The sequence below is a fragment of the Nothobranchius furzeri genome, chromosome 6, assembly GCF_043380555.1.
Source record: "Nothobranchius furzeri strain GRZ-AD chromosome 6, NfurGRZ-RIMD1, whole genome shotgun sequence".
Taxonomy (NCBI): domain Eukaryota; kingdom Metazoa; phylum Chordata; class Actinopteri; order Cyprinodontiformes; family Nothobranchiidae; genus Nothobranchius; species Nothobranchius furzeri.
Genome location: NC_091746.1, coordinates 25,369,858 through 25,395,945, shown reverse-complemented (window position 1 = coordinate 25,395,945; position 26,088 = coordinate 25,369,858). Strand labels below are relative to the sequence as shown.

Here is a 26,088-nt window from a genome sequence, read left to right as displayed (position 1 = left end):
ACTTCTGATTATAATATTTAGCTCTAATTACAGTGTATAAATATACAAACTATAGATCACTACAGTGTTGTGAAGTGCCTTGGGGGGTTGTAGAACCCTAAAGTGCTGCCATGACAGTCTTTGCTGCCTCTATAAACACTCCAAATGTTAACGTCCATGCATATTCTGTCTGTCAGTGTTTGATTTTAAAAATGAATAGCCTTTAACAGCCATTTCAAAAAGTCCCTGTTTGTGACATCACAAACTGGCGGGACCCTCCCTTGCCTCTCTAGGCTGGAGAAAAAGCAGCTCTACTCTGAGCCTCTCAGCTTACAGCAGCATATCAGGTGACGAGTGGGTGTGGCCAGCTCCAGCTTGTTTTCTTAAAGTGACAGATCCTTGAAACGGCTCATTCTGGAAGGTATTAAAACGGTTAAGAATAATGCTGCTGTGAGGAATTTTGTATAGAAAACTTCATGAACATGTTTTGTATCAACTAGAACTAAGAAAAAAAGTTGTAATGGGTTAAAACAGGTTTATCTAATAAAAGGCAGCTTTATGTAGAATATAAAGGAGGAGAATATATGTATAATGCAACAAAGAAACGTTTTCAAATAAAACTATTAAAAATAACGGAATAAAATAAAAATATATAAAAAAATTATTTCAATCAAACAAATAAAGTAAAAGTTTTTAAGAATTAAGATTTATTTTTAGATAAAAAACACTACATTAAGTTTCCTTTCTCCTCGTGTTTCTGGTTTGGTATTGTACCAATTATCAAGATAATGATACACAAATGTTGCTTAAAACACCAAAAGTGTTTTCTTAACAAATTATTGCACATTTTAAAATCCAGTTACAACCTCTGTTGCTATAAACCCAACAACATTACCTCATTTATCACTTAAACAATAATAAGATGATAAAACACTTCCGCAACAACAGTAAAACTAAAAAAAATGTTGCCTTAAATTTGGCACCACTTCTTTGTTGTGTGTGCACATAAATTTATCTTTTTAACAATCATGACTTTTAGGAGGTAGAAAGAAGAAAAAACATTTTTTACATAGCACCTCTCAATAATCGCAAATCGCTTCATGACAACAAAAAATTAAAAAGTATAAAAGAGTAAGACTGTTAAAAGGGGCAAAAGAATATTCTTTGTACAAACTAACTATGAAGAAGTCTATTATGTCATCCAACAGATTCATATTTTATAGATTTCACTGGTGGTCTGATGGAAGACCACCATGATGGTGTTTCATTGGCAAAAGTACCCTGTCAACAAACGCACCCCACGTCACGTGACGATTCATCCAGAGGCAGAACTTGTAAACTACAATTTTTTCAGGATGTTGTCTTTTTAGTTTGTGTGCTTTAACGCTTTTCTTTTGATCACACGTGTATGATACTCAGTTTACAAAGTCTAAAATAACATTAAAGGTAATTAAATGAATAAAAATAGCCAGTAGCATCTCAAGAGCTACTCACAACTAACGCATAAACACCCGCTGGACTGTTCGGAATTCCGAGGAGCCTTGAACGCACCGGTCTTGTCTGTGTACAAGCAAGATGGCTGCCGCTTCTGCGATGGAAGACGAATTCGAAGATGCGCCCGACGTGGAGCCTTTAGAGCCAACTCTGAAGAATATCATCGAACAGAAGTCACTGAAATGGATCTTTGTTGGTGGGAAAGGTGGTGTCGGTAAAACCACCTGCAGGTAAAGTACAGGAAGTGCTCACATCGACCTGAGCTAGCTAACGCAGCTAGCTAGGTGTCAACTCAGAATTTGACATGTGTCAGTTTCAGTAAAATAAAGGGGCAGGCCTTTTTCTTAACATTGTACCGATTTTAAACTAAAGTCTTCATGTTGTGTGTCAAGTAAAGTATCATCGTTCGATGATTGTCGACAACTGAACGCTTTCTAGCCCAGTCAGCAGCTAAAGTTAGCAAGATGACACATGCATTCATCAGGTTTTAGCTACTTGTTTTCAGCTGTTTGAACAAGAATCACGATGGAACCTGTTGGACTATCTGCAGATGTTGCTTCAGCCCAAACACTCGAGAGTAAATCAGTGATGGACCCAAGGGAATACAATTCATCACACGTGCCCGTGTTTGAAAAGCCTTATGAACATGTTCGTTTCGTTCAGTTGTTTTGGAAAACTTGTGAAGGTTTTAAGTCACTTTCTAAACTTTTATCAACTTTATTTGTTCGATATGAACCAGATATACGTTGATAGGCCAAGTGTACAGCCTTCTGCATAAGGTTCTCCGTCTTTTATCCATCCTTTGTTTAAAGACATAATCAACACTTCTCCTGGATTTCTGAAGGCTTTTCTGATAGACGGCAGCATTTTGTGACATTAAAAATGGAAGAAGGAGGAAAGATCAAGGAGAAAGTGTTGATACTGTAAACAATCAGCTGTAGATAAATTATTAGAGGTCATCTCTCAGATTTGGAAAACGATTCCGGTGTTATGACTATGTGCTTCCTCGTCGAATTTTCTTACCAACGCGCATTTCAACAGCTGATTCAGTCTGTCCATGTTAGCTACTGTTAATTTATTTTATGGAGAAAAAAAGTGGATAGTGTAAGAAGCATTTTAGTCATTTTGTAAAAATTAACCCCTTTGTGCCGGCTTGTTCACATACACGAGAGACACGAGCGTTCCTTTTACTGATGTTTAATGCGGTCTTGCATCTTCTTTATCTTTACACCACATGAACACCTCCTTGAACCGTCACCTTATCGTGGTGGAGGAGTTTGAGTGCCCTAATGATCCTAGGAGCTATGTTGTCTGGGGCACTTAGTGCCCCTGGTAGGGTCTCCCATGACAAATTGGTCTTAGGTGAAGGGTGAGACAAAGAACGGTTCGAAGGATCTTTCATGGCGGTTAAAACGAAGAGTCGGAGTACCCGGCCCGGAGGGTTACCGGGGTCCCACCCTGGAGTCAGGCCTGGGGTTGGGGCCCGTGAGCGAGCGCCTGGTGGCCGGGCTTTCGCCCATGGGGCCCGGCCGGGCCCAGCCCGAACCGGATACATGGGCTCGTCCAACTGTGGACCCACCACCCGCAGGAGGAACATGAAGGGTCCGGTGCAATGCGAATCGGGTGGCAGACCAAGGCGGGAGCCTTGGCGGTCCAATCCCCGGACAAGAAAACTAGTTTTTGGGACATGGAACGTCACCTCGCTGGCGGGGAAGGAGCCGGAGCTTGTGGCAGAGGTTGAGCGGTACCGGCTAGATATAGTCGGACTCACTTCGACACATTGCATTGGCTCTGGAACCCGAGACCTGGAGAGGGGTTGGACACTCTACTTTGCTGGAGTTGCTCCGGGTGAGAGGCGGAGGGCTGGGGTTGGCTTTTTGTTAGCCCCGAGACTCTCTGCCTGTGTGTTGGGGTTTACCCCGGGGGACAAGAGGGTAGCTTCCTTGCGCCTTCGGGTCGGGGAACGGGTCCTGACTGTTGTTTGTGCTTATGGGCCAAATTTCAGTTCAGAGTACCCACCCTTTTTGGAGTCCCTGGGACGAGTGCTAGATAGTGCTCCATCAGGGGACTCCATTGTCCTGCTGAGGGACTTCAATGCTCACGTGGGCAATGACAGCTTGACCTGGAGGGGTGTGATTGGGAGGAACGGCCCACCTAATCTGAACTCGAGCGGTGTTTTGTTATTGGACTTCTGTGCAAGCCGCAGTTTGGCCATAACGAACACCATGTTCGAACATAAGGATGCCCACCGGTACACTTGGTACCAGGGCAGCCTAGGTCGCAGGTCGATGATAGATTTTGTAGTCGTATCATCTGACCTGCGGCCGTATGTTTTGGACACCCGAGTGAAGAGAGGGGCGGAGCTGTCAACTGATCACCACCTGGTGGTGAGTTGGATCAGATGGCAAGGGAACATGCAGCGTAGACCTGGCAGACCCAAACGCATAGTGAGGGTCTGCTGGGAACGCCTGGCAGAAGAACCTGTCAAGACGGTCTTCAACTCCCACCTCCGGCAGAGCTTTGACCACGTCCCGAGAGCAGTGGGGGACATTGAGTCCGAGTGGGCCTTGTTCCACTCTGCGATTGTCGAGGCGGCTGTTGCTAGCTGTGGTCGTAAGGTGGCCGGTGCCAGTCGTGGTGGCAACCCCCGTACCCACTGGTGGACACCAGAGGTTCGGGGAGCCGTCAGGCTGAAGAAGGAGGCCTACAGGGCGTGGCTGGTCTGTGGGTCTCCGGAGGCAGCAGACAGGTACCGGATAGCCAAGCGGGGTGCAGCAGTGGCAGTTGCCGAGGCAAAATCTCGGGCGTGGGAGGAGTTTGGTGAGGCCTTGGAGAAAGACTATCAATCGACTCCGAAGAGGTTCTGGCAAACTGTCCGGCGCCTCAGGAGAGGAAGGCAGCAACTCGCTCACACTGTTTACAGTGGGGATGGGGAGCTGCTGACGTCAACTGAGGCTATAGTCGGACGGTGGAAGGAATACTTTGAGGAGCTCCTCAATCCCACCAATGCGCATTCCGAGGAGGAACCAGAGCTGGGAGGCCTGGGGATGGACTGTCCGATCTCGGGGGCAGAAGTTGCTGAGGTAGTCAAACAACTACACAGCGGCGGAGCCCCGGGGGCGGATGAGGTTCGTCCAGGGTATCTCAAGGCTATGGATGTTGTAGGGCTGTCATGGTTGACACGTCTCTACAACATTGCGTGGTCATCGGGGGCAGTTCCTAGGGAGTGGCAGACCGGGGTGGTGGTCCCCATCTTTAAGAAGGGTGACCTGAGGGTGTGTTCCAACTATAGGGGGATCACACTCCTCAGCCTCCCTGGAAAGGTCTACTCCAAGGTACTGGAGAGGAGGGTCCGATCGATAGTTGAATCTCAGATAGAGGAGGAGCAATGTGGTTTTCGTCCTGGCCGTGGAACTGTGGACCAGCTCTATACCCTTGCAAGGGTGATGGAGGGGGCATGGGAGTTTGCCCAACCAATCCACATGTGCTTTGTGGATTTGGAGAAGGCTTATGACCGTGTCCCCAGGGGCACCCTGTGGGGGACGCTCCAGGAGTATGGGGTGGGTGGCTTTCTGTTAAGGGCCATTCAGTCCCTTTCCCAGAGGAGCTTGGGTTTGGTCCGCATAGCCGGTAGTAAGTCGGACCTGTTCCCAGTGAGGGTTGGACTCCGCCAGGGCTGCCCTTTGTCACCGGTTCTGTTCATCACTTTTATGGACAGAATTTCTAGACGCAGCCGTGGTGTGGAGTGTGTCGAGTTTGGTGGCAGGAGAATCTCGTCTCTGCTTTTTGCGGATGATGTGGTCCTCCTAGCTTCATCCAGCTCTGACCTTCAGCTCTTGCTGGGTAGGTTCGCGGCCGAATGTGAAGCGGCTGGGATGAGGATCATGACCTCCAAATCTGAGACCATGGTTCTCGACCGGAAAAGGGTGGCTTGCCACCTCCGGGTCGGGGGAGAGGTCCTACCTCAAGTGGAGGAGTTTAAGTATCTCGGGGTCTTGTTCACGAGTGAGGGTAGGAGGGATCGGGAGATCGACAGGCGGATTGGTTCGGCGTCTGCAGTGATGCGGACGCTGAGCCGATCTGTCGTGGGGAAGAGGGAGCTGAGCCAGAAAGCCAGGCTCTCGATTTACCGGTCGATCTACATCCCAATCCTCACCTATGGTCATGAGCTTTGGGTAATGACCGAAAGAACGAGATCGCGGATACAAGCGGCCGAAATGAGTTTCCTCCGTAGGGTGGCCGGGCTCAGCCTTAGAGATAGGGTGAGGAGCTCGGACATTCGGGAGGGACTCGGAGTAGAACCGCTGCTCCTCCGGATCGAAAGGAGCCAGTTGAGGTGGTTTGGGCATCTGGTCAGGATGCCTCCTGGACGCCTCCCCGGGGAGGTGTTTCGGGCATGTCCTGCCGGCAGAAGGCCCCCGGGTCGACCCAGGACACGTTGGAGAGGTTACATCTCCAATCTGGTCCGGGAACGCCTTGGGGTCCTGCCGGAGGAGCTGGTGGACAAGGCCGGGGAGAGGACGGCCTGGAGCTCCCTAGTTGGGATGCTGCCCCCGCGACCCGGACCCGGATAAGCGGAGGAAGACGACGACGACGAACACCGTAGAACTAATGAAAAAGCATAAATCATGTACAAATTAACAAGTTATTTGCCTTAAGTTTGCTAACATACAGAGTTTATAAATAAAGAATAAACATACCACTTTGGCCCGCTAGTAGACAAACCGGTAGACTTGAAAACACTTAACCTTCTTCTCAAATGTTCTTAATTGGCACAAATTGTCCGTGCGCATCAATAAAATCTCCGAAGCTACGAGAGACAGGAAGTGACGTCACAGCGCTCTTAAACACACCATATCAAAATAAACCAATTCAAAATTACTCAAATATCAAAAATTATTAATTCTGTGCATTCTGTGTAAATGCTACGAAATGTATTGAAAACATGAAAAATAATACTTTAAATAAACATGTTAAATAAACTTTCTAGGGCATTAACAAAATCACAGTGCCATCTTGTGGTGAAACTTTGAACAAAAAAGTTGCTTAAACTGCATTTACACCCTTAGTTGCTAAAAACATTTGAATATTCTCAGAACAATGACGATTTACCAACTACTTTCACCCATGTCGAGAAAGTGATTCATAAAAATGGAGATTTGTAAGACGTTACCTCTTACCGTTCTATTTCTCAGCCTAATCCTTTATTAGACAAATTAAAACACATAGAACAAATATGTTTTCCCCCCAATACTTATAGTTATTTGTTTGAATGTATAATTTTGGAGATTATACAACTATTATAAATTATATGTATAATATAAAATTTTGGATATTAATTTGGGACTCTTTCAGAATGACTGTAAACAATGGGAGAAATTTATTGTTTACAGTATAACGATATTTTAGAAGCCATTTACAAGCTAACTGTCAGGTAAACATACAGCAAGCAGTCATTTAATAAAACAACTTAAAGAAATACTTACTGTGACATTCGACGAGTTGAAAGTAACTAGATTATTGATGAGATTGAACATTAACTTCCACAGGTAGCGCGTCTCGACTTGTAAACAGCCTGTGACGCAATAATCAGCCTGCGCATGCGCATTTCCCCAAAGTAGCACATTTCCACGGGGAGCACGGATAGTTGGAACACCGGACAGAAACTCTTACATCACAGCTGAGAGAATCACTGCTTATTTAAAGAGCAAGTCACCCCCAAATCTACTTTTTTCTGATAAACTATATAAATGTGTGTCTAATCGTGCTGCAGACACGTGTAGTCAATATTTTTGCACTTTAGTGCATTTTAGTTAATTTTAATTTTCTGCCTAAAACTGTCAGTGTTGTGCTGTTGTCAGGTAAAAACTCTGCACTGCATTTGAATTTAAATCTGCCATCGCTATTGGCTAAGAGGTACCCTAGAACGTTGGCTGGTACCATATGATGTCACAATGTCATTGTGATTGTGAGCCTGTGTGTGTGTGTGTGCGTGTACGTGCGCCCTCTCGGTCTGCTAGGCAACAGCATTTGTTGCATTTTTCAAACAGGAAGTGGGAGTGGAGTAATACTCTGGTAGGGGGGGTGACTTGCTCTTTAAAAGTCGCTCCTGCCAGGTTCTTACTCCACTCCCACTTCCTGTTTGAAAAATGCCACAAATGCTGTTGCCCAGCAGACCGAGAAGGCGCTTGCGCGCACACACGCGCTCACGGCATTGTGACATCATAATGTACCAGCTAACATCATAGGGTACCTCTTAGCCAATAGCGATGGCAGATTTGAATTCAAATACAGTGCAGTTTTAACCTGACGACAACACAACACTGACAGTTTTAGGCAGAAAATTAAAATTTTAACTAAAATGCACTAAAGCGCCAAATAATTTCCAAAGGAAACCCAGCCTGAGGACACGTTGCCCAGTATTGTGGGTTTACAACAGAAATTAGCTCATTGAAAGAAAATTACACAGAGAGCTGACGCAAACATTTTTGCAGTGCTGGAAAACCGTTGAGTACAAACTGGGTTGCTGACATAAGGAGTTTTTTTTTTGAGTGTTTAATTTTGATGTTTTCCATAGCTGTAGCTTAGCGGTGCAGCTGGCTGCTGTCAGGGAGAGCGTCCTGATCATCTCCACCGATCCCGCCCACAACATCTCCGATGCCTTTGACCAGAAGTTCTCTAAGGTGCCTACTAAAGTCAAAGGATATGACAACCTCTTTGCTATGGTAAGCAATGCAATGCCTAAAAATCCCTTAACATGTTTAAAAGAACAAAAATATTTTTACACACTCAAACAAGAAGAGCAAGGAGGCCAAATAAAGAGGTTTATTTATCTTGTGTCAGTGTTAAGAGATCTGTGAGTCTCCCAAGAACTGTTTGATAAAGCAGCGATAGAAATGCTGAATCGCTGGAGGGTGGGAACAAATCGTCAGACGGTTTGTGTGTTTTGCTCACCTGTTTCCTGTCGTGCCTTATTGCAGGAGATTGACCCGAGCCTGGGTGTCGCAGAGCTGCCTGATGAGTTCTTTGAGGAGGACAACATGCTCAGCATGGGCAAGAAGATGATGCAGGAGGCCATGAGTGCTTTCCCCGGTATCGATGAAGCCATGAGCTATGCAGAGGTCATGAGGTGAAAACACTCAGTCATATCGAGCAGTTTTTTCAAGTGTTTAGAATCAGTGTTGACGTGATTTCTTTATCCTGCCTGTGCATCAGGTTAGTAAAGGGAATGAACTTTTCTGTGGTGGTGTTCGACACGGCCCCCACCGGCCACACGCTGAGGCTGCTCAACTTCCCCACCATCGTGGAGCGAGGTCTGGGTCGCCTGATGAAGATAAAGAATCAGATCAGCCCCTTCATCTCTCAGGTGATGGGACCAGCAGTTTGAATAGCTGTGTTTAGATGATGTGTACAGCTGTGTTTAGATGATGTGTACAACGTTTAAACGGAGTTGTCTGTGTGTTGTGTTGTTTAGATGTGTAACATGCTCGGTCTGGGCGACATGAACGCAGACCAGCTGGCCTCCAAGCTCGAGGAAACCCTCCCGGTCATTCGCTCCGTCAGTGAGCAGTTCAAAGATCCTGTAAGAGTTTTAAAAAATCGTGTATTTAAAGCAACACTAAACAGTTTCCTGCTCCTCCACCCTACTGGTTGAAAGTGGTTTTGCAGCTGTCGTAAACAACCCTGCTGTAGCTAGCGCTAACAACGAGCTAACACTTGCATGAGCCAACTAATACTAAAATAAAACACAAAGTAACTATTGGGAAAAAAATATTATTACTTACAAATCCAATAGCAACAGAGCATCAGAAGCAGGGACCTGAAATGGCTCAACAGCTTAATAACAAAGGCTGGTTCTGTTCTGGGGACGACTGTGGAACCACTGGAGGAGATAATGCAAAGAAGGATTCTCCAGAGAATCAAGAAAATTATGGACAACCCTGAGCATTCCATGTTTATCTTTATGTATTTAGCAGACGCTTTTGTCCTAAGCGACTTACAAGTGATAATCGGCATGTTGCCCTTGAGGTTAACAACAGCAACAACAACAAACAATTTCCAGTCAGTCGTAGGTGGCAGTGAGGCAGCATGATGAATCATGGAGAAGAGTGAACAAAGAGTGGACAGTAGAGAGGGGGGTGCAGGGTGCAGGGAGGGTGCTAGTTTAGAAGATGCTCTCTGAAGAGCAGGGTCTTCAGGAGTTTCTTGAAAATTGAAAAGGAAGCCGCTGTTCTGGTAGTGCTTGGTAGGTCGTTCCACATTTGTGGAACGATGCATGAGAAGAGTCTGGATTGTCCTGAACGTGGTGTAGGCACTGCTAGCCGACGATCCTGTGATGACCGGAGGGCCGAGCCAAGACGTAAGCCTTTGCAAGAGGATTCAGGTAGATGGGAGCCGTACCATCTCGGACTTTGTATGCTAATGTTAGCAATTTGAATTTTATGCGTGCTGCTAGCGGTAGCCAGTGGAGCTCAATGAACAGAGGGGTGACGTTTGCTCTTTTTGGCTGATTGAAGACCACACTGAGTTCTGGACCATTTGAAGAGGTCTCGCAGTACAGCCTGGAAGACCAGTTAGAAGGGCATTGCAGTAATCGAGGCGGGAGATGACAGTAGATTGCACCAGGAGCTGGGTGGCATGTTGTGTTAGGTGTGGTCTGATCTTTCGTATGTTATACAGCTCAAAGCGGCATGAACGAGCAACAGAGGTAACATGATCTTTAAAGGTCAGGTGTTCATCGATCACAACACCCAGATTTCGAACTGCCTTTGAAGGAGCCAGATATAGGAAGTCATTTTGGATTGAGATATTGTGCTGTATGGATGGTTTTGCTGGGATGACAATTAATTCAGTTTTAGAGAGGTTGAGTTGGAGATGGTGGGATTTCATCCATTTTGATATGTCAGAGAGACAGTTTGATATTCGTGCAGGGACAGTGTGGTCTTCCGGTGGAAATGACAGATAGAGCTGGGTGTCGTCTGCATAGCAGTGGAAGGAGAAGCCATGTGATTGAATTATCTCACCCAGTGAGGTGGTGTATATGGCAAAGAGAAGAGGTCCTAGTACAGAGCCCTGGGGGACTCCCGTGGCAAGATGGTGCACGGTAGAGGATTGTCCAAGCCAAGATACACTGAATGATTGTCCTGTGATGTATGATTCAAACCAGGCGTGTGCTTTCTCTGTGATGCCCATGCTAGAGAGTGTGGACAAAAGGAAGCCATGGTTGACAGTGTCAAATGCAGCCGATAAGTCGAGCAGGATAAGCACTGAGGATTTGGCAGTCGCTCTAGCTTCTTTTAAGGATTCCGTCACTGCTAACAGAGCAGTTTCAGTGGAGTGGCCCTTTTTGAACCCAGATTGGTAAGGGTCAAGCAGACAGTTTTGAGAGAGGTATTCTGTGATCTGATTGAAAGCCACCCTTTCAATGATTTTGGACAGAATTAGGGAGGAAAAGAGGGTTGGTCGGTAGTTCTCCACATGATTTGGAGGAAGAGATGTTTTGTTTTTTTAGCAGCGGTTTAACCTGAGCATGCTTGAGAGAGGTGGGAAATGTACCGGATGTCAGTGATGCGTTGATCACATGTGTGACTAATGCGGCTACTGTAGGAGCAATAGCTTGGAGCAGCTTAGTCGGAATGGGGTCGAGTGGGCATGCAGTAGGACGGCTGCACAAGACTGTCCGACAACGGAAGAGTGTCTTCAGTCAGAGGCTTCTTCAGTTTGGCTGCAACACTGACCGCTACTGGAGCTCCTTCCTGCCAACAGCCATTGTAATATACAATAACTCTTTGATGACTTGATTATTATTATTATTCTGAGCTACTACAGCAATCAATTTCCCTCTGGGATTAATGAAGTATTTTTGAATTTAATTCAATTGAAAGCCAGGTCACACTCGGTCTGTTATTTTGTTGCCTCCTTTAGCTCCATCAAGCTAGCGTAGGCTGCGCCGATGTTCACTCTGGTTTTTAGCTCTTTGCTTCTCCAAAGACATTATGCTCTTACTTTTCCTTCCAGGCTCCGCCTTTATGCCAACAGAAAAAGCTAACTACCAGGGATGCACCGATCTATCGGCCCCAATCTTTTTTTTTTTTTTTTCAAGCTCAGCGATCAGCCAAGAACTGCAATCGGTGCCCCCTACTAACTACTCTCCCTGTGCTTTATCGACGGTTGGCCAACAGAAAAAGCTGACTGCTAGCCTTTATATTAGCCACCGACACAGTAAACGGCTGTTCCCATAAAGCAGGTTTCCACGGGTGCTGACCCAAACACCAAAGCTGTTTAGTGCAGTTTCTGGTCAGCAGAGTGCTGTCCAGTGTGCAGCTGCTCAAGAACCACCGAAACCGGTTTGAAGGCGACAGCTTGGAGCATTTCAAACTCTGTAGTGCTGCTTTAAGTTCAGATGCGTCTGTAGTTAACGATTTAGCCACCGAGAGCTATAACGATTCTCTACTCCGACTTTCCCTCTAGGAACAGACCACCTTCATCTGTGTGTGCATCGCTGAGTTTCTCTCGCTCTACGAGACCGAGCGGCTGATCCAGGAGCTGGCCAAGTGTCGCATCGACACGCACAACATCATCGTCAACCAGCTCGTGTTCCCAGATACGGAGAAGTCGTGTAAAATGTGTGAAGCTCGTCACAAAATTCAGTCCAAGTATTTAGATCAGGTAAGGGCGCGGCGTTTTTAAAGGTGGAGGAATGACTCGAAGCACTTGTATAGATTTGAGTGTTTATTACCTGAACAGGGAGGTAAACGGCTTCTTGTCCTTTTGGTGCAGATGGAGGACCTTTATGAAGATTTCCACATAGTGAAGCTTCCACTGCTGCCCCATGAAGTCCGAGGTGCCGACAAGGTCAACACGTTCTCTAAGCAGCTTCTGGAACCCTACAAACCCCCCAACAAGTGAGCCCCCCCCCATCTGCTGGACCTTCTCCTCAACCCCCCTCCCCCACCCTCAACAGTCTGAAGCTTCTCCGAGTGGTTCCCTCCATCCCTCCATCCTCAGTCCTCCCAGGCAGAGCAACGACCAACATTCCTGCGCCGATTGGGTCACGGCCCACGTCTCGCTGCGACGGGGCCGTTTAACGCCGCTTCACTCACACTTCATCCTCTCTCACCGTCGTTTTAGTCTTAATGTGTTTAACAGCCCTCCTGTCTGGTTTACAGCCTCCAATGTGGAAACGGCGTTGAGCGTTGCAGGCGGGCGGCGCCATCGCCGCGTTTACTCGCCGTGATTTGGTCTGGATTCAAACTCGTCTCTCGTGCGTCCATCCAGCTTTCTGATGGTGAGGATGACACCAATACGAGAAGTGGTGATTAAATGTAGTAATTATGGTAAAGGGGAACGGCTGCTCGGGCGGAGTTTGTTCTCTCACCAGATCCCCGGGAGACCGCCTGGCTGCATACCCACATGAATAAAGAGCGATGGTATTTGTGAACTGAAATGATTGTTTCTCAGTCTAAAATGATTGTAAGAATCTTCAGAAAAGACCGTTGATCGTGTTTCCTGCTCTTCTGAAAGCGTCGGAGTCGACAAGAATCTGTTTTCTATAGGTTTTATTTAAATTTTATTGGGAGTGTGAATAAAAAAACAAACTTTCCTCAGCTGCTGTGTGTTTGTGTTCATTTTACCAGCTTCTATGTTTTTTAGGGGAATTATTCATCCTATCCCATAATAAACAGGTCATTTATAAGCATCAGTGATATAGGTTCTAATTTCAGATCCTTAGTTTTGACCTGGTTTCACACAAACGTTTGCATGGTCCACTTGCTGCTGGTTCGTGATGTCCTGCTGCAGCTGGCGGCGTGGCGCCGCGGCCTGTCGTTTGTGGTCCATCATGGCGCGCCGCTCCCCCGGTCAGGGGCCTCACTAACGAGCTCCTCCTCCTTGTTTTTGGGGATTTACCCCGGGGGCACACTGAGGATTAAGTCCAGAACACGCCACTGCCAAGAGGTAAACTCTCGAGGTCACTTCTTCTGTGGTGCCAACAACGCAGAGTTGCTCTGAGCAGACCAGCCGGACATTAAAGGTGAGAAGATGCTCTCGGATGCATTGTTTCTGTTTTCACTCTTAATAAACGGTCCCTTTAAAGGCGTCTGACCTTTAATTAGTGATGTCGTGTTTTCTTCCAAGCAGCCTATCTGACTGGAGACCAGAAGTCCATCAGTAATGACCGTCACCTACACCGCCAGAGTCGCAAACGCCCGCTTCTGTGGCTTCTCCAAGCTGCTGCTGGCCTGGAAGGGAAGCATCTACAAGGTTCTGTACAAGGAGTTCCTGGCTTTCTTTGCCATGTACACGGCCATCAGCATCACCTACAGGTGAGACCCATACCTGTCTGATGGAGCTTTAGGGTCATTTAACAGTAAACTACATGTTTGCTTCGTCCCTTTTTTTAGATTCGTCCTTTCTGATGAGCAGAAAAGGTATTTTGAGAAGCTGGCCATCTACTGCAACCACTACGCCAGCCTCATCCCCATGTCCTTCGTGTTGGGTAGGTTTTTAACTTCTTATTTTTGTGCTCCACTCTAGAAAATGTCCTGAAAATCTTGTTTTGCATTTCAAGCCTTTAAGCAGCTGTTCATTGAAAGGTGTTCAGTGTTTCCTGAGTCCTAGAATCACGGCAGGATGTGACCTCATCGCGCTGTTCTGAGGTTTCAGCTGTCAACGTTGTAGACAAATAGACTTGACCGCTTCTCTGATGCGTTTTAGACGAGTCCAACATTTCTTTAGAGAAGATTTTACTACAGAAATGTCCTGCAGAATGACGACACGTGCGGACCAGTGCGGGTAACCATCTGCTGTTAGCAATGCTGTTATTACCATTTTAGAAGGTCATTATATTAATTAAATACCTTTGATATACTGGTTTATGATTTCTGATTCTAAACAAGCTCCCACAATGCGGGACAGAAATTGAGGCCAATGCAGAAGTGAAATAAATTGCAGTTCCACCGTCATCCGCTGGGGGCTGGTGTCAGAAGCATCAACGTTTACACTGGACAATTCATTTCCATAAGCTCCAATAACACGTTTTTGAGGGGAAATGGGAGGTGGCCACCACCGCCATTTTGACCGTCTCACAGGTTCCGTCAAGCCCAGACAATTCCACAAAAGGGAAGAGAGGTGGAGCTGAGGGTGGGGCTGGAAGGCTGGGATCAACTGACGACATCCGGTCGAACTAGCTACAAGCTAACCTGAAGCTAACCCAAAGCTAACGCGGAGGTGGGAGCTAAGCTAACGGAGGTAGCAACCTAGCTACAACCAACTGTGCACAACACCAGAGCTTCTGAATCAAGAGATACGCCAGGCTGACCGCTGGGTAAAACCGGGTGGAACACAGAGGTCTCCCGAGAGCTCCACAAGCCGGCAGCTGCACAGCAGATAAGCGCCGTAGCGATCTGAGATGCGCCGAGCTGCGGGGAGGGGAGAACGGGTGGAAAACATCGATCTCCCGAGAGCTCCACAAGCCGATAGTCGGAACCCAGCTCCACCAACACGTTATAATTCAACCCATTTTCTAAAGTGCAGCGTTATGTTAAATGCACTGGGTTTTACCCTATTACATTTAAATTTCAGGGTTAAACAGTACATGTTAAAATCTAAGCTCAGCTCGGCAGTGACCTAAAACACATAAATATAATTTTACTTATCGAAAAAAATGAAGTGGAGACTCCTTGGATGCTCTATTAGTGCAATTAATGCCACAGCAAGTCAGTTTGTCCAACAATTGCACATATAATGTCCAAAAAGAACGCACAAACGCTACAACTACTGGTCTAAGTTGAGAGACTGAAAAATGACGGAACAGTTTTCAGGCGAGGCCGAGGCTGAGGCCTTTCCACGGAGCTAGCTCTGTGGTCACGTGGGTCTGATGCTCATTAATTATACAGAATTTTAGGCTTTTAATACACTTAAACAGAAGAGTGAGAAAAAAATTCACCCTCACAGAGTTGTCATGAGTGTAAACTAGATCATTTAAACCCAAAACATGTTTTGGTACCAGGCTGTAAACATGCTTATTTCTGCTGTGAAATTGGTATTTTTAACATGGGAGTCGATGAGGATTTGCTCGCTTCTGGTTCCTGAAACAGGAGCTTTTTACCATGAGAGCAACTTACAGACATTAATTCACATGAGATAAAACTACAGATGTATTAAAAATATAAGTGAAGTAGACTTTATAAAAATTCACCAGATCACCACCTAGAGGTGGAAAAATGTATTGTACCTTATAGGGCCCGACCGATATATCGGCCGGCCGATATTGGGGTCAATAACAGTATCGGCCAAAAAGACGGCCGATAATGCACTACCTATCCAGCAGATGGCGCCAGCTTAATGAACTCATGTTGTGTGGCTCCACTCCTTTGAACTTTAAACACAAATTATTGTTTTGGAACTTTTTTATTTATTTATTATTATTTATGTTTCTTATGTGCAGTTATTTCCTGTCCAGGGTGAATAAGTTCACCAAGTTAACCTCCAGAGAGTGTTACTTTGTTACAAAGCACAAGTATTACGTTTTATTTATTGCTGTATTTTAATTATTTTAATATTCTTATAGGGATCTTCTGTCCCTAAACTTGTGTGTGTTGTTAGATTCCCCAGAGTTAGCCAAGTCAGAAACAACATGTTGTAACCAGTTTTAGCATAAAGCAATGGAAGGGAAGGCTTGCATTCACCTACATAAAAAAACACTACAATCTATGTGAATTCACTTACATTGTTTTATGCTAAACTAAGAAAACCAACTGCTGCCAGATCATATTGGGCTGGTTATAAAATGCTTTTTCTGACTTGTCTAACTCTGGGGAATCTTAACAAGACACAACTTTACTGAGTGGTGGAATATTCCTTGAAGTTAAAATGCATTTGTGGAAACCACAGTTTACAAGAAAAAACTTGAATGTTAGATTTGTGCTGTGACTGAGTTTGTGTGTTCTGTTGTTTTTGAGATCTGCTAAATAAATCTTATTTGCATTACTTGGAAGCCCTCGTGAGTTATTGAGACAGTTCTTTGGTGCGTAATAGAGAAATAAGTTTGCATCAAAAAGGCAGAGAATGAAGGGGTTAAGCTTAAGAATTTTTTTTTTTTGTGAGGGAGATATATCGGCCATCGGCCTTTGTTAAAAGTTTTATATCGGTATCGGCCCCCAAAAAAAGCATATCGTTCGGGCCCTAGTACCTTAAGCCCCTCTCCCTACTTACGCCTCCTAGGTGTGCTTTTTGGTGCGTGGGCTTTAGGAGGGGCTTCCTTCGTGGACGATACCCATGTGCGCTCTGTATGGCGTCACGGAGAACGGTCGCTCCAGTTTGGCTTTCTACCGCTGTAGCCAACTGCAGTGAACTTGCATGGTGACTTTCTTTAACCCTTCACGTCAGAAGACGCTCCTGTCCAGATGTTTACATCCGTGGACATCTCTGTAAGATGGTTGCACTTCCATCTTTCTTAAATGTTTGGATCACTTTTGTACTTCTTGCAGTGTTCTGACTGATGTGTAAAGCTTTGCTGGTCTTTTTGCAGCCCTCACCTTTTCTGTGTAAATGATTTCCTTTCTCAGATTTTGAGACACGTGGAGCCGTTGCTGACAGCATGAAGGGCTTTTCTTAGTTAGGCAATGCCCTTTTATAGTCACCCGTATGCTGGACGCCTCTTAAATGAATCATTAGACTCACCTGCTGTGGCTTTTCTCCTGAGACTGTAACTGGGGTGTACTCATTTTGCAACATGGGCTTGAATGGATTTGTTAGGAAAACCACTTTTATGTGTGAAGATCTTGTTTGTAATCGATGACCCACGTTTGTGAGAGAAAATGTTGATTCTGAAAGGAAACTAAAGGTTTTCTGACAAATGAAGTGGGGTGTACTCATTTATGCTGACAACTGTAAATGAAAATGAATAGATGGAAGTAAAAAACATCTCCCCCTCCATGGGTGGGCTGCCCCTTCCAAGCTCGGGTCCTCTACCAGACGTGTGGGAGCTTGAGGGTTCCTAGAGCTGCTCTTTTCTGGACTGAGATGTCTGAACTGGGATCTGCTTTAGGCCTAGTCCACACGTAGCCGTTTTTTTTTAAACGAATGTCCGCCCCTCCAAAAACTTGCATCCACACCACATCGTTAAAAAAACTCTGTCCACACGTACCTGGATAAATACGTTGTTAAGGACATGCCAGACCTGTAGGCGGCAGTACTTCCCCCGTTCTTAACCTCGTCCTTCGTCTGTGGTCTTCCGCAAGGAGCAGTAATTCCGCTTGCAAAAACAAACAAGCAAAAAGCGCTTGGACAATTGATAAAGCGAGCACAGCTCTGAGGGCATCCATGCTGTCGGCTAGTGTAAACACAGGTCGCACACGTGATGTCAGCATTTTTTGTCGCGGAAAGTGACGTTGCGGACCTTAAAACTCCGGTTTTGTCTGTCCACACGCAGACACCCAAAACGGAGAAAACGCAGATCTTCACTTTGGCCGGAGTTTTTAAAAAGATCAGTTTTCGTGTGAAAAAACTCCGTTTTCGTGTGGATGACAGGCCAAAACGTAGAAAAATGTCTACGTTTTGGCAGATCCCCGGCTACGTGTGGACAGGGCCTTAGCCACTCCTCCGGTCTGGGGGTTAGTGCCCCGAAGATCACGGGCACCACCGATGTCTTCACTCTCCAGGCTTTCTCAAGTTCTTCTTTGAGGTCCTGTTTCTTCTCTTGCATTCCAACAGAGCCAGGTTCCTGCATCTCACCCTTTTTCCATCTTGTTCCAGTCATAGAAAAAAGATGAGATGTTTAGCAGTTCGTGTCTACTGGAGAGCCCCTCTGCACCCTAAGCACCTGTGTTTGTGTTGCAGGTTTCTACGTGACCCTGGTGGTGAACCGCTGGTGGAGTCAGTACACCAGCATCCCGCTGCCTGATAGGCTCATGTGCGTTCTGTCGGGAGGCCTCCAGGGGAACGACGAGCGAGGTCGCCTGCTGAGACGAACCATGATGCGCTACGCCAGCCTGTCGGCTCTGCTCATCCTCCGCTCCGTCAGCACGGCCGTCTTCAAACGCTTCCCCACCATGGATCACGTGGTGGAGGCTGGTGAGAGGGTGCTGATAGAAGTGCCGCTTTACTTTTACCCACCAAGACAAACGCGAGAGCGTTCATGATCCACAATTCAGAGCCGTTAAATAAAGAAAAGTTGCAGCTGTTTAACCTTTATTTTTATGTAATTAATGTTTTATTTGCTCTGCAGACATGTTTGCAACCAAATCTCACAAGATTTAACAGCAGTGTGTGTGTGTGTGTTTTTCCTTAAATGATTCTTCTACGTGCCAAACAAGTCTTTCCTCTGCCGCGTTCGCAGGATTCATGTCTAGAGAGGAGCGGAAGAAGTTTGAGGGTCTCCGCTCACCTTACAACAAGTACTGGATCCCGTGTGTTTGGTTCACCAACCTGGCTGCCGTGGCTCGCTGCGAGGGCAGAATCAAAGACGATCACACGCTGAAACTGTTGCTGGAGGTGAGGCGCAGGCTGCAGACGCAAAGACACACACACACCTGGGTGTTCTGGTTCTAATAGATTCTGGCTCAGAAAGACGACTTGTTTCTGTTTTGTGTCAACAGGAGCTGAATACGTTCAGAGGGAGGTGCAGCCTGTTGTTTCATTACGACATGATCAGCGTGCCCCTTGTGTACACTCAGGTAGACACTGCTGATTTATTTACCTGCACACACACACACACACATGCACGCACACACACATGCACACACACACACGCATGCACGCACACACATGCACACACATACACATTCACACGCACACACACACATGCACATGCACACACACACACACACACATGCGCACGCACATACGCACGCACGCACATGCACACACGCACATACACATGCACACGCGCACACACATACACACGCACATGCACACACACACACACATGCACACACACACACATGCACACACACACGTGCGCACACACATACGCATGCACGCATGCACACACACTCACACACAAACACACACACACACCGCCATGAATCTGGTCTCTTCCAGCAACCTTCCAATCTGATCCCATCAGCTGCAGGATTTTCTGAATTCAAGTGAAGACATTTAATCTGAGAAGCTTCCTCAGTGTCACCGTAGAGGTGTGGCACACCAAGGCAGAGCGTCGTGGAAGTGAGCTCGCTCCCAGAGCAGTGCCCGGATCCTGATGACCTGGGGGACATGAGGGCCTTTGAAGTTCTGCTTCACCTGAAAATGTCCTGAAGCTGTTCCAGCAGCTTTTTTTAAATGATTAATGACCCTCACTTGTGTAGCGCCTTTCAGAATCAGAGGAGAAGAGCTTTACACTACAGCGTATCATTCACCCATTCACACACTGGTGATGATGAGCTACCATGTAGCCACAGCTGCCCCGGGGCTCACTGACAGAGGCGAGGCTGCCGGGCACAGGCGCCACCGATCCCTCCTGATGTTCTTTTAGAAATACGATCGCTCAGTCTGAGTTGTGTTTGTACGCCGAACGTGAAAACTTTCTTCAGCCCGGATTTTCTGCAGAAAGGAAATTAACGCAGAGCTGCCTGCCACCCCCACAAAATGCAATCTGAGTGATTTCACATTATAAGGTTATGATTGTATTGTTCTAACAACATATTTCACATTCTTACAACAAGGCTTCTTATCACATCTGTAAAATATTGTTGAATTGCAAGAAAGTGAAAATGATTTAGTTAGAACAATAAAACTACAACGTTCTTATGTGATGTTGCTCTAGTTTTATTTTGCAGGGTGGCAGCTCTATTTTACCGTAGGATTAGACGAGATAAAGAGCAGGTTGAACAAAGATCGTTTCTCCTATGTCAGGGAAAATTGGTAATCTTGGTCCCGCCCACAGGAAAGGGAGAGCAGAGCGAGTCTCGGCTAGTAGAAGCTAACCGTTAGCATTAGCAACTCTCAACATGGTGGAACAGGTCCAGGCTTGTGTTATTTGTGGAAGTAAATCGTCAACGTTTCAGAGCAAATGGAGTCAGTGGTGGAGTTGCTTTGCTGTTAGCCAATCAGAGTTGAGATATTTGCATATCATCAATATGAATTAGTAATACTCATGTTCCTGTTTCCCTCTGATAAACTTCCACCTGTTGAATCGAGACCGCATCTCGTCAGTAATCAAGTAATCGTCTTGTTCACGAGTGAAGGAAAGCTAAAACAGCAGATCGATAGGTGGATTGGTGCTGCGTCTGCAGTGATGCGGGCGTTGTACCGGTCTGTCGTGGTGAAGAGAGAGCTGAGTCAGAAGGCAAAGCTCTCGATTTACCGGTCGATCTACGTTCCTACCCTCACCTATGGTCATGAGCTTTGGGTAGTGACCGAAAGAACGAGATCGTGTATACAAGCGGTCGAAATGAGTTTTCTCCGAAGAGTGGCCGGGCTCTCCCTTAGAGATAGGGTGAGAAGCTCGGTCATTTGGGAGGGGCTCGGAGTAGACCCGCTACTCCTCCACATCGAGAGGAGCCAGGTGAGGTGGCTCGGGCATCTGGTCAGGATGCCTCCTGGACGCCTCCCTGGTGAGTTTTCTGGGCTCATCAACAGGGAGGAGGTCTAAAGGTAGACCCAGGACACGGTGGAGGGACTATGTCTCTCACCTGGCCAGGGAACGCCTTGGGATTCCCCTGGAGGAGCTGGCCCAAGTGGCTGGGGAAAGGGAAGTCTGGGCCTCCCGACTTAGGCTACTGCCCCCGCGACCCGACTCTGGATAAGCGGATGAAAATGGATGGATGTTCGAAATAAAAAAAAACAGGCTTGATAAAAAGTTGTGTGAATGACCTGTGCTCTTCCCAGGTGGTGACGTTGGCGGTGTACAGTTTTTTCTTGGTGTGTCTGATCGGACGCCAGTTCCTGGACCCCTGTCAGGGCTACCCGGGTCATGACCTGGACCTTTACGTTCCCATCTTCACGCTGCTGCAGTTCTTCTTCTATGCGGGCTGGCTGAAGGTCAGACAAATGTTGCTCTGACGTGAGCATACCTGTGAGGTGTTTTATCTCCTGCTGTTCGTCCCACAGGTGGCAGAACAGCTGATCAACCCGTTTGGAGAAGATGATGATGATTTTGAGACAAACTGGCTTATTGACAGGAACTTCCAGGTTTCCTCATGATGTTTTAGGTTCACCATTTAATCCTTTTCCTGTCGTTTAACTCCAGGTAATCTGCTTTCATTTTTCCTGCAGGTGTCCATGATGGCGGTGGATGAGATGTACGGAGATTTGCCGATGATGGAGAGGGACCGTTACTGGAACGACTCCAACCCTCGACCCCCCTACACCGCAGCCACTCTCTTCGTGCTCCGTAAGCCCTCCTTCCAGGGTTCCACTTTCGACATGGCGTGAGTTTCTGAGTTGCACCATTTCGTCCTTCTTCTCCTCCTCTTCTTACCATTTGGAAGTTTAAAAAAGTATCAATGTTTACTTGCCAGGATCCCAAGGGAGGAGATGCACTTCCAGCCTTTAGAGGACATTGCTGAGAACATGGAGGAATCAGGGACGCGCCATCCCAACATGGCCCTCTTCAACCGCCTCCTCAGTGCCGCACCTTCTCCAAATGGCTTCATGGGAGGAGCTCTTCGCCGCACCTCGGCACAGCTTCAGAGGCTGCACCGCTCCCCTAGTATCGAACGATGCACCAGCGATGATGATGAAGAGGAGGAGAGAAGCTGTGAAATAAGTAAAGGAGGGTCTCTGCCATCAGGGCTGGGTCAGGACACCCAGAGCACCGTGTGCAGCTTCAGCGAGGAGAAAAGTACCAGAACACCTCTGCTGAATATTCACTTTGCAGAGGAGCAAGGAGGAAACAATCCAGTCAGGGAGGAGAAGGAGGTGAGTCGAGAAGAAGGGAGGAGCAATATGGAGAAGCAGGTGACCTCCTTGGCTCCAGTGTCTCTGCTTCCCCTTCTCCCTGAGACATCACCTCGACCATTCTCCATCATTCCCGTCACCTCCGTCCGCCCATCCGCGTTCCCGTTTCACCCCACAGCCTCCTACAGTCTGGAGCACTGCAGCTCCCAACCAGCGATTAGTCACCACCGGGCCATTCACGCCATTCCCAAACCACCGCCCTGTGGAAACAGAAAATCCCTCCTCACCGTGCCGTCAAACGAAGAGCCTCAGCGTTCTCAGAGTGTGAGCATGGAGTCAGAGTTCACCGGGTCATAGGTGACCTTTAGATGGTGTGTTTCCATTGTTACGCTCAACTGCACCTTTAAGGACAAAACGCCTTAAAACACAGCTAAAAAAATCAAGTGGGGAAACAGGTTAAGAATTTATTTAAAATCAAAGGACATTACTAGTATTACCAGTATTACTAGTGCTACCAGTGTTACTATTATTACCAGTATTACTAGTGTTACCAGTGTTAGTAGTATTACCAGTATTACTAGTGTTACCAGTGTTACTAGTATTACAAGTATTACTAGTGTTACCAGTGTTACTAGTATTACCAGTATTACTAGTGTTACCAGTGTTACTAGTGTTAATAGTATTACTAGTGCTACCAGTGTTACTATTATTACCAGTATTACTAGTGTTACCAGTGTTACTAGTATTACCAGTATTACTAGTGTTACCAGTGTTACTAGTATTACAAGTATTACTAGTGTTACCAGTGTTACTAGTATTACCAGTATTACTAGTGTTACCAGTGTTACTAGTGTTAATAGTATTACCAGTATTACTAGTATTACCAGTGTTACTAGTATTACCAGTGTTAGTAGTGTTACCAGTGTTACTAGTATTACCAGTATTACTAGTGTTACCAGTGTTACTAGTATTACCAGTATTACTAGTGTTAATAGTATTACCAGTATTACTAGTATTACCAGTGTTACTAGTATTACCAGTGTTAGTAGTGTTACCAGTGTTACTAGTATTACCAGGATTACCAGTGTTAATAGTATTACTACCGCTGCTCCTCCGGATCGAAAGGAGCCAGTTGAGGTGGTTTGGGCATCTGGTCAGGATGCCTCCTGGACGCCTCCCCGGGGAGGTGTTTCGGGCATGTCCTGCCGGCAGAAGGCCCCCGGGTCGACCCAGGACACGTTGGAGAGGTTACATCTCCAATCTGGTCCGGGAACGCCTTGGGGTCCTGCCGGAGGAGCTGGTGGACAAGGCCGGGGAGAGGACGGCCTGGAGCTCCCTAATTGGGATGCTGCCCCCGCGACCCGGACCCGGATAAGCGGAGGAAGACGAAGACGAAGACGAATAGTATTACTAGTGTTACTAGTATTACCAGTATTACTAGTATTACCAGTGTTAATAGTATTACCAGTATTACAGTTGTTACTAGCGTTATCAGCAGTTTTGGGAAAGTTACTTTTAAAAAGTAAGTTATAGTTACTAATAACTTTGTCAAAAAAGTAACTCAGTTACTGAGTTATGAGATTATAAAAGAAACTAATTACCCAAAAAATAACTACTTTGTTACTTTTTTCATTAAAGAATGTAAGAAAAATGGGTTAATTGAACTTAATTAATTTACTATAAATTACCACTGTTACCAGCATTACCATTTTACAGTTGTTACTTATGTTACCAACATTATTAGTGTTATCAGTATTACCAGCATTACCAGCCTTACCATTTTACAGTTGTTACATATGTTACCAACATTATTAGTGTTATCAGTATTACTAATATCACCCGTGTTACCAGCATTACCAGTATTACTAGTGTTACCAACATTACTAATGTTACCAGTATTACTAGTATCACTAGTGTTACCAGTATTACCCATGTATTTTTATTTCCACATTTTCACTGATGCCAATAATATTACACCTCTGCACATTCTGCACTTATTTATAGCATAAATATTGCAATTTCACTTTTAATTAAAAGAGGAACTTGGTTGGCGGGGCTACACATCTGTCCTTAATTTAGTTAATTAATCTTTGTATTACATAAATAATTCACTAGATTATCTATCAGTCTTATTTTTAGGTATAACAAGTTTCCTTCCAAGTTCATTTTATCAAAAAAAAAAAAAAAGGTTGGAACAATTTTTTTTTTATAATGAATTATAAATACTAGCAATAATGATAAAATTTTTACATCCTTACTAATGAATAAACATTCATATTTTTATTGAGCAGTGCGTGATGTGTCATTTTATTTATCTTAAAACTACTGCATGCAAAAGTATATTAGGAAGAAAATACAAATTTATAAATATAAAATCTCAGGATTCTTCATTTATTCCATTTTATTTATAAATTCTTCATCAGTACCAGTATTGACCAGCAGGGGGCGAGATCAGCCAACATAAAACAGGTTCTGGATCCCGACACAAGTTCTAGCCAACCCTGGCCCTTGAGGTCATCTATCCTGGATGTTTCAAAGGTTTTCCAGGTCAGAACATCTCATTTGAATCTAAATGTCCATAAGAGGCTTTATTAGAGTGAATTCTGCCTCTAAATGTGATGCTGGAGCCTGATAATGGGCTTCAGGGGCCGGACACTGTCTTCTTCAGAGATGACCTTCGTTCTGCTCAACACTGGACCAAAGACAGAACTCTATCCTGGACTCTATCCTTCTGGTCTGCCTGGAGACCAGCTGCCTCTGCTTAGCAAGGAAAGACAGAGGAGCTGCAGAATCCTGAGATGGGCGGTGCTGCTGCAAAATAAAAAAAATATCATTTGTTTCTGTGACTTCCTGAAAAACTAGCAGAGAAATCAAAAGTCTTCCTGTGAATTTAGATCTAAATACTTAAATCAACGTTTTGACCTCATCAGCTCTCTAAATAAAAAGCTTAATAGTTAAATATAAAAAAGTAAAAGAGTGCTTCAGAGAAAGAAGAGCAGGACTAAAACACGACGGGGTTTCTGTGGGTACGGGTGTGAGATGAGCTGTGTGAGGACCTTTTATAGGAGAAGTGTGACTCTCCAATTACTAAAATTCTCATACATGAACATCCATCAAAGCAAACCCACAACAGCCTCCAGCACGACTAAGACAGATGCTACAGGTGCTGGCCAGTAAATTAGAATATCATCAAAAGGTTGAAAATATTTCAGTAATTCCATTCAAAACGTGAAACTTGTACATTATATTCATGCAATGCACACAGACCAATGTATTTCCAATGTTCATTACATTTAAATTTGATATTCATAAGTGACAACTAATGAAAACTCCAAATTTGGTATCTCAAAAAATTAGAATATTCTGAAAAGGCTGAATATAGAAGACACCTGCTGCCACTCTAATCAGCTGATTTACTCAAAACACCTGCAAAGGCCTTTAAAAGGTCCCTCAGTCTTGTTTTGAAGGCACCACAATCATGGGGAAGACTTCTGACTTAACAGCTGTCCAAAAGACAATCATTGACACCTTGCACAAGGAGGGCAAGACACAAAAGGTGATTGCTAAAGAAGCTGGCTGTTCGCAGAGCTCTGTGTCCAAGCACATTAACAGACAGGCGAAGGGACGGAAAAAATGTGGTAGAAAAAAGTGTACAAGCTCTAGGGATAACCGCACCCTGCAGAGAATTGTGACGACAAACCCATTCAAAAATGTGGGGGAGATCCACAAAGAGTGGACTGCAGCTGGAGTCAGCGCTTCAAGAACCACCACGAGGAG

The 26,088-nt window shown here is 45.6% G+C and overlaps 2 protein-coding genes across 2 annotated transcripts; both read left to right on the top strand.

Moving 5' to 3' along the window:
• Positions 1-1,128: 1,128 nt before the first annotated feature.
• get3 (guided entry of tail-anchored proteins factor 3, ATPase) lies at positions 1,129-13,079 on the top strand. Its single transcript, XM_015971375.3, has 7 exons — positions 1,129-1,703; positions 8,051-8,198; positions 8,454-8,602; positions 8,689-8,839; positions 8,948-9,055; positions 11,944-12,141; positions 12,253-13,079. Exons 1-7 carry the CDS (start codon positions 1,555-1,557, stop codon positions 12,379-12,381), a joined length of 1,032 nt encoding a protein of 343 aa, XP_015826861.1. The 5' UTR covers positions 1,129-1,554; the 3' UTR covers positions 12,382-13,079.
• Positions 13,080-13,195: 116 nt separating this feature from the next.
• LOC107393182 (bestrophin-2a) lies at positions 13,196-24,347 on the top strand. The gene is made up of 9 exons (XM_015971388.3): positions 13,196-13,796; positions 13,875-13,969; positions 18,313-18,546; positions 18,812-18,966; positions 19,071-19,148; positions 21,301-21,453; positions 21,523-21,603; positions 21,688-21,842; positions 21,933-24,347. The coding sequence occupies exons 1-9, from the start codon at positions 13,645-13,647 to the stop codon at positions 22,666-22,668; spliced, it is 1,839 nt and encodes a 612-aa protein (XP_015826874.3). The 5' UTR covers positions 13,196-13,644; the 3' UTR covers positions 22,669-24,347.
• Positions 24,348-26,088: the final 1,741 nt, after the last annotated feature.

Excerpts from the sequence above, each read along its gene's own strand:
- LOC107393182 (XM_015971388.3), top strand. The coding sequence starts at position 13,645 with ATGACCGTCACCTACACCGCCAGAGTCGCAAACGCCCGCTTCTGTGGC. Across the intron at positions 21,454-21,522 it reads TCTATGCGGGCTGGCTGAAG|GTGGCAGAACAGCTGATCAA; the intron begins GTCAGACAAATG and ends TTCGTCCCACAG. Across the intron at positions 21,843-21,932 it reads GGTTCCACTTTCGACATGGC|GATCCCAAGGGAGGAGATGC; the intron begins GTGAGTTTCTGA and ends TTTACTTGCCAG.
- get3 (XM_015971375.3), top strand. The coding sequence starts at position 1,555 with ATGGCTGCCGCTTCTGCGATGGAAGACGAATTCGAAGATGCGCCCGAC. Across the intron at positions 8,603-8,688 it reads AGCTATGCAGAGGTCATGAG|GTTAGTAAAGGGAATGAACT; the intron begins GTGAAAACACTC and ends CCTGTGCATCAG. Across the intron at positions 8,840-8,947 it reads TCAGCCCCTTCATCTCTCAG|ATGTGTAACATGCTCGGTCT; the intron begins GTGATGGGACCA and ends TGTGTTGTTTAG.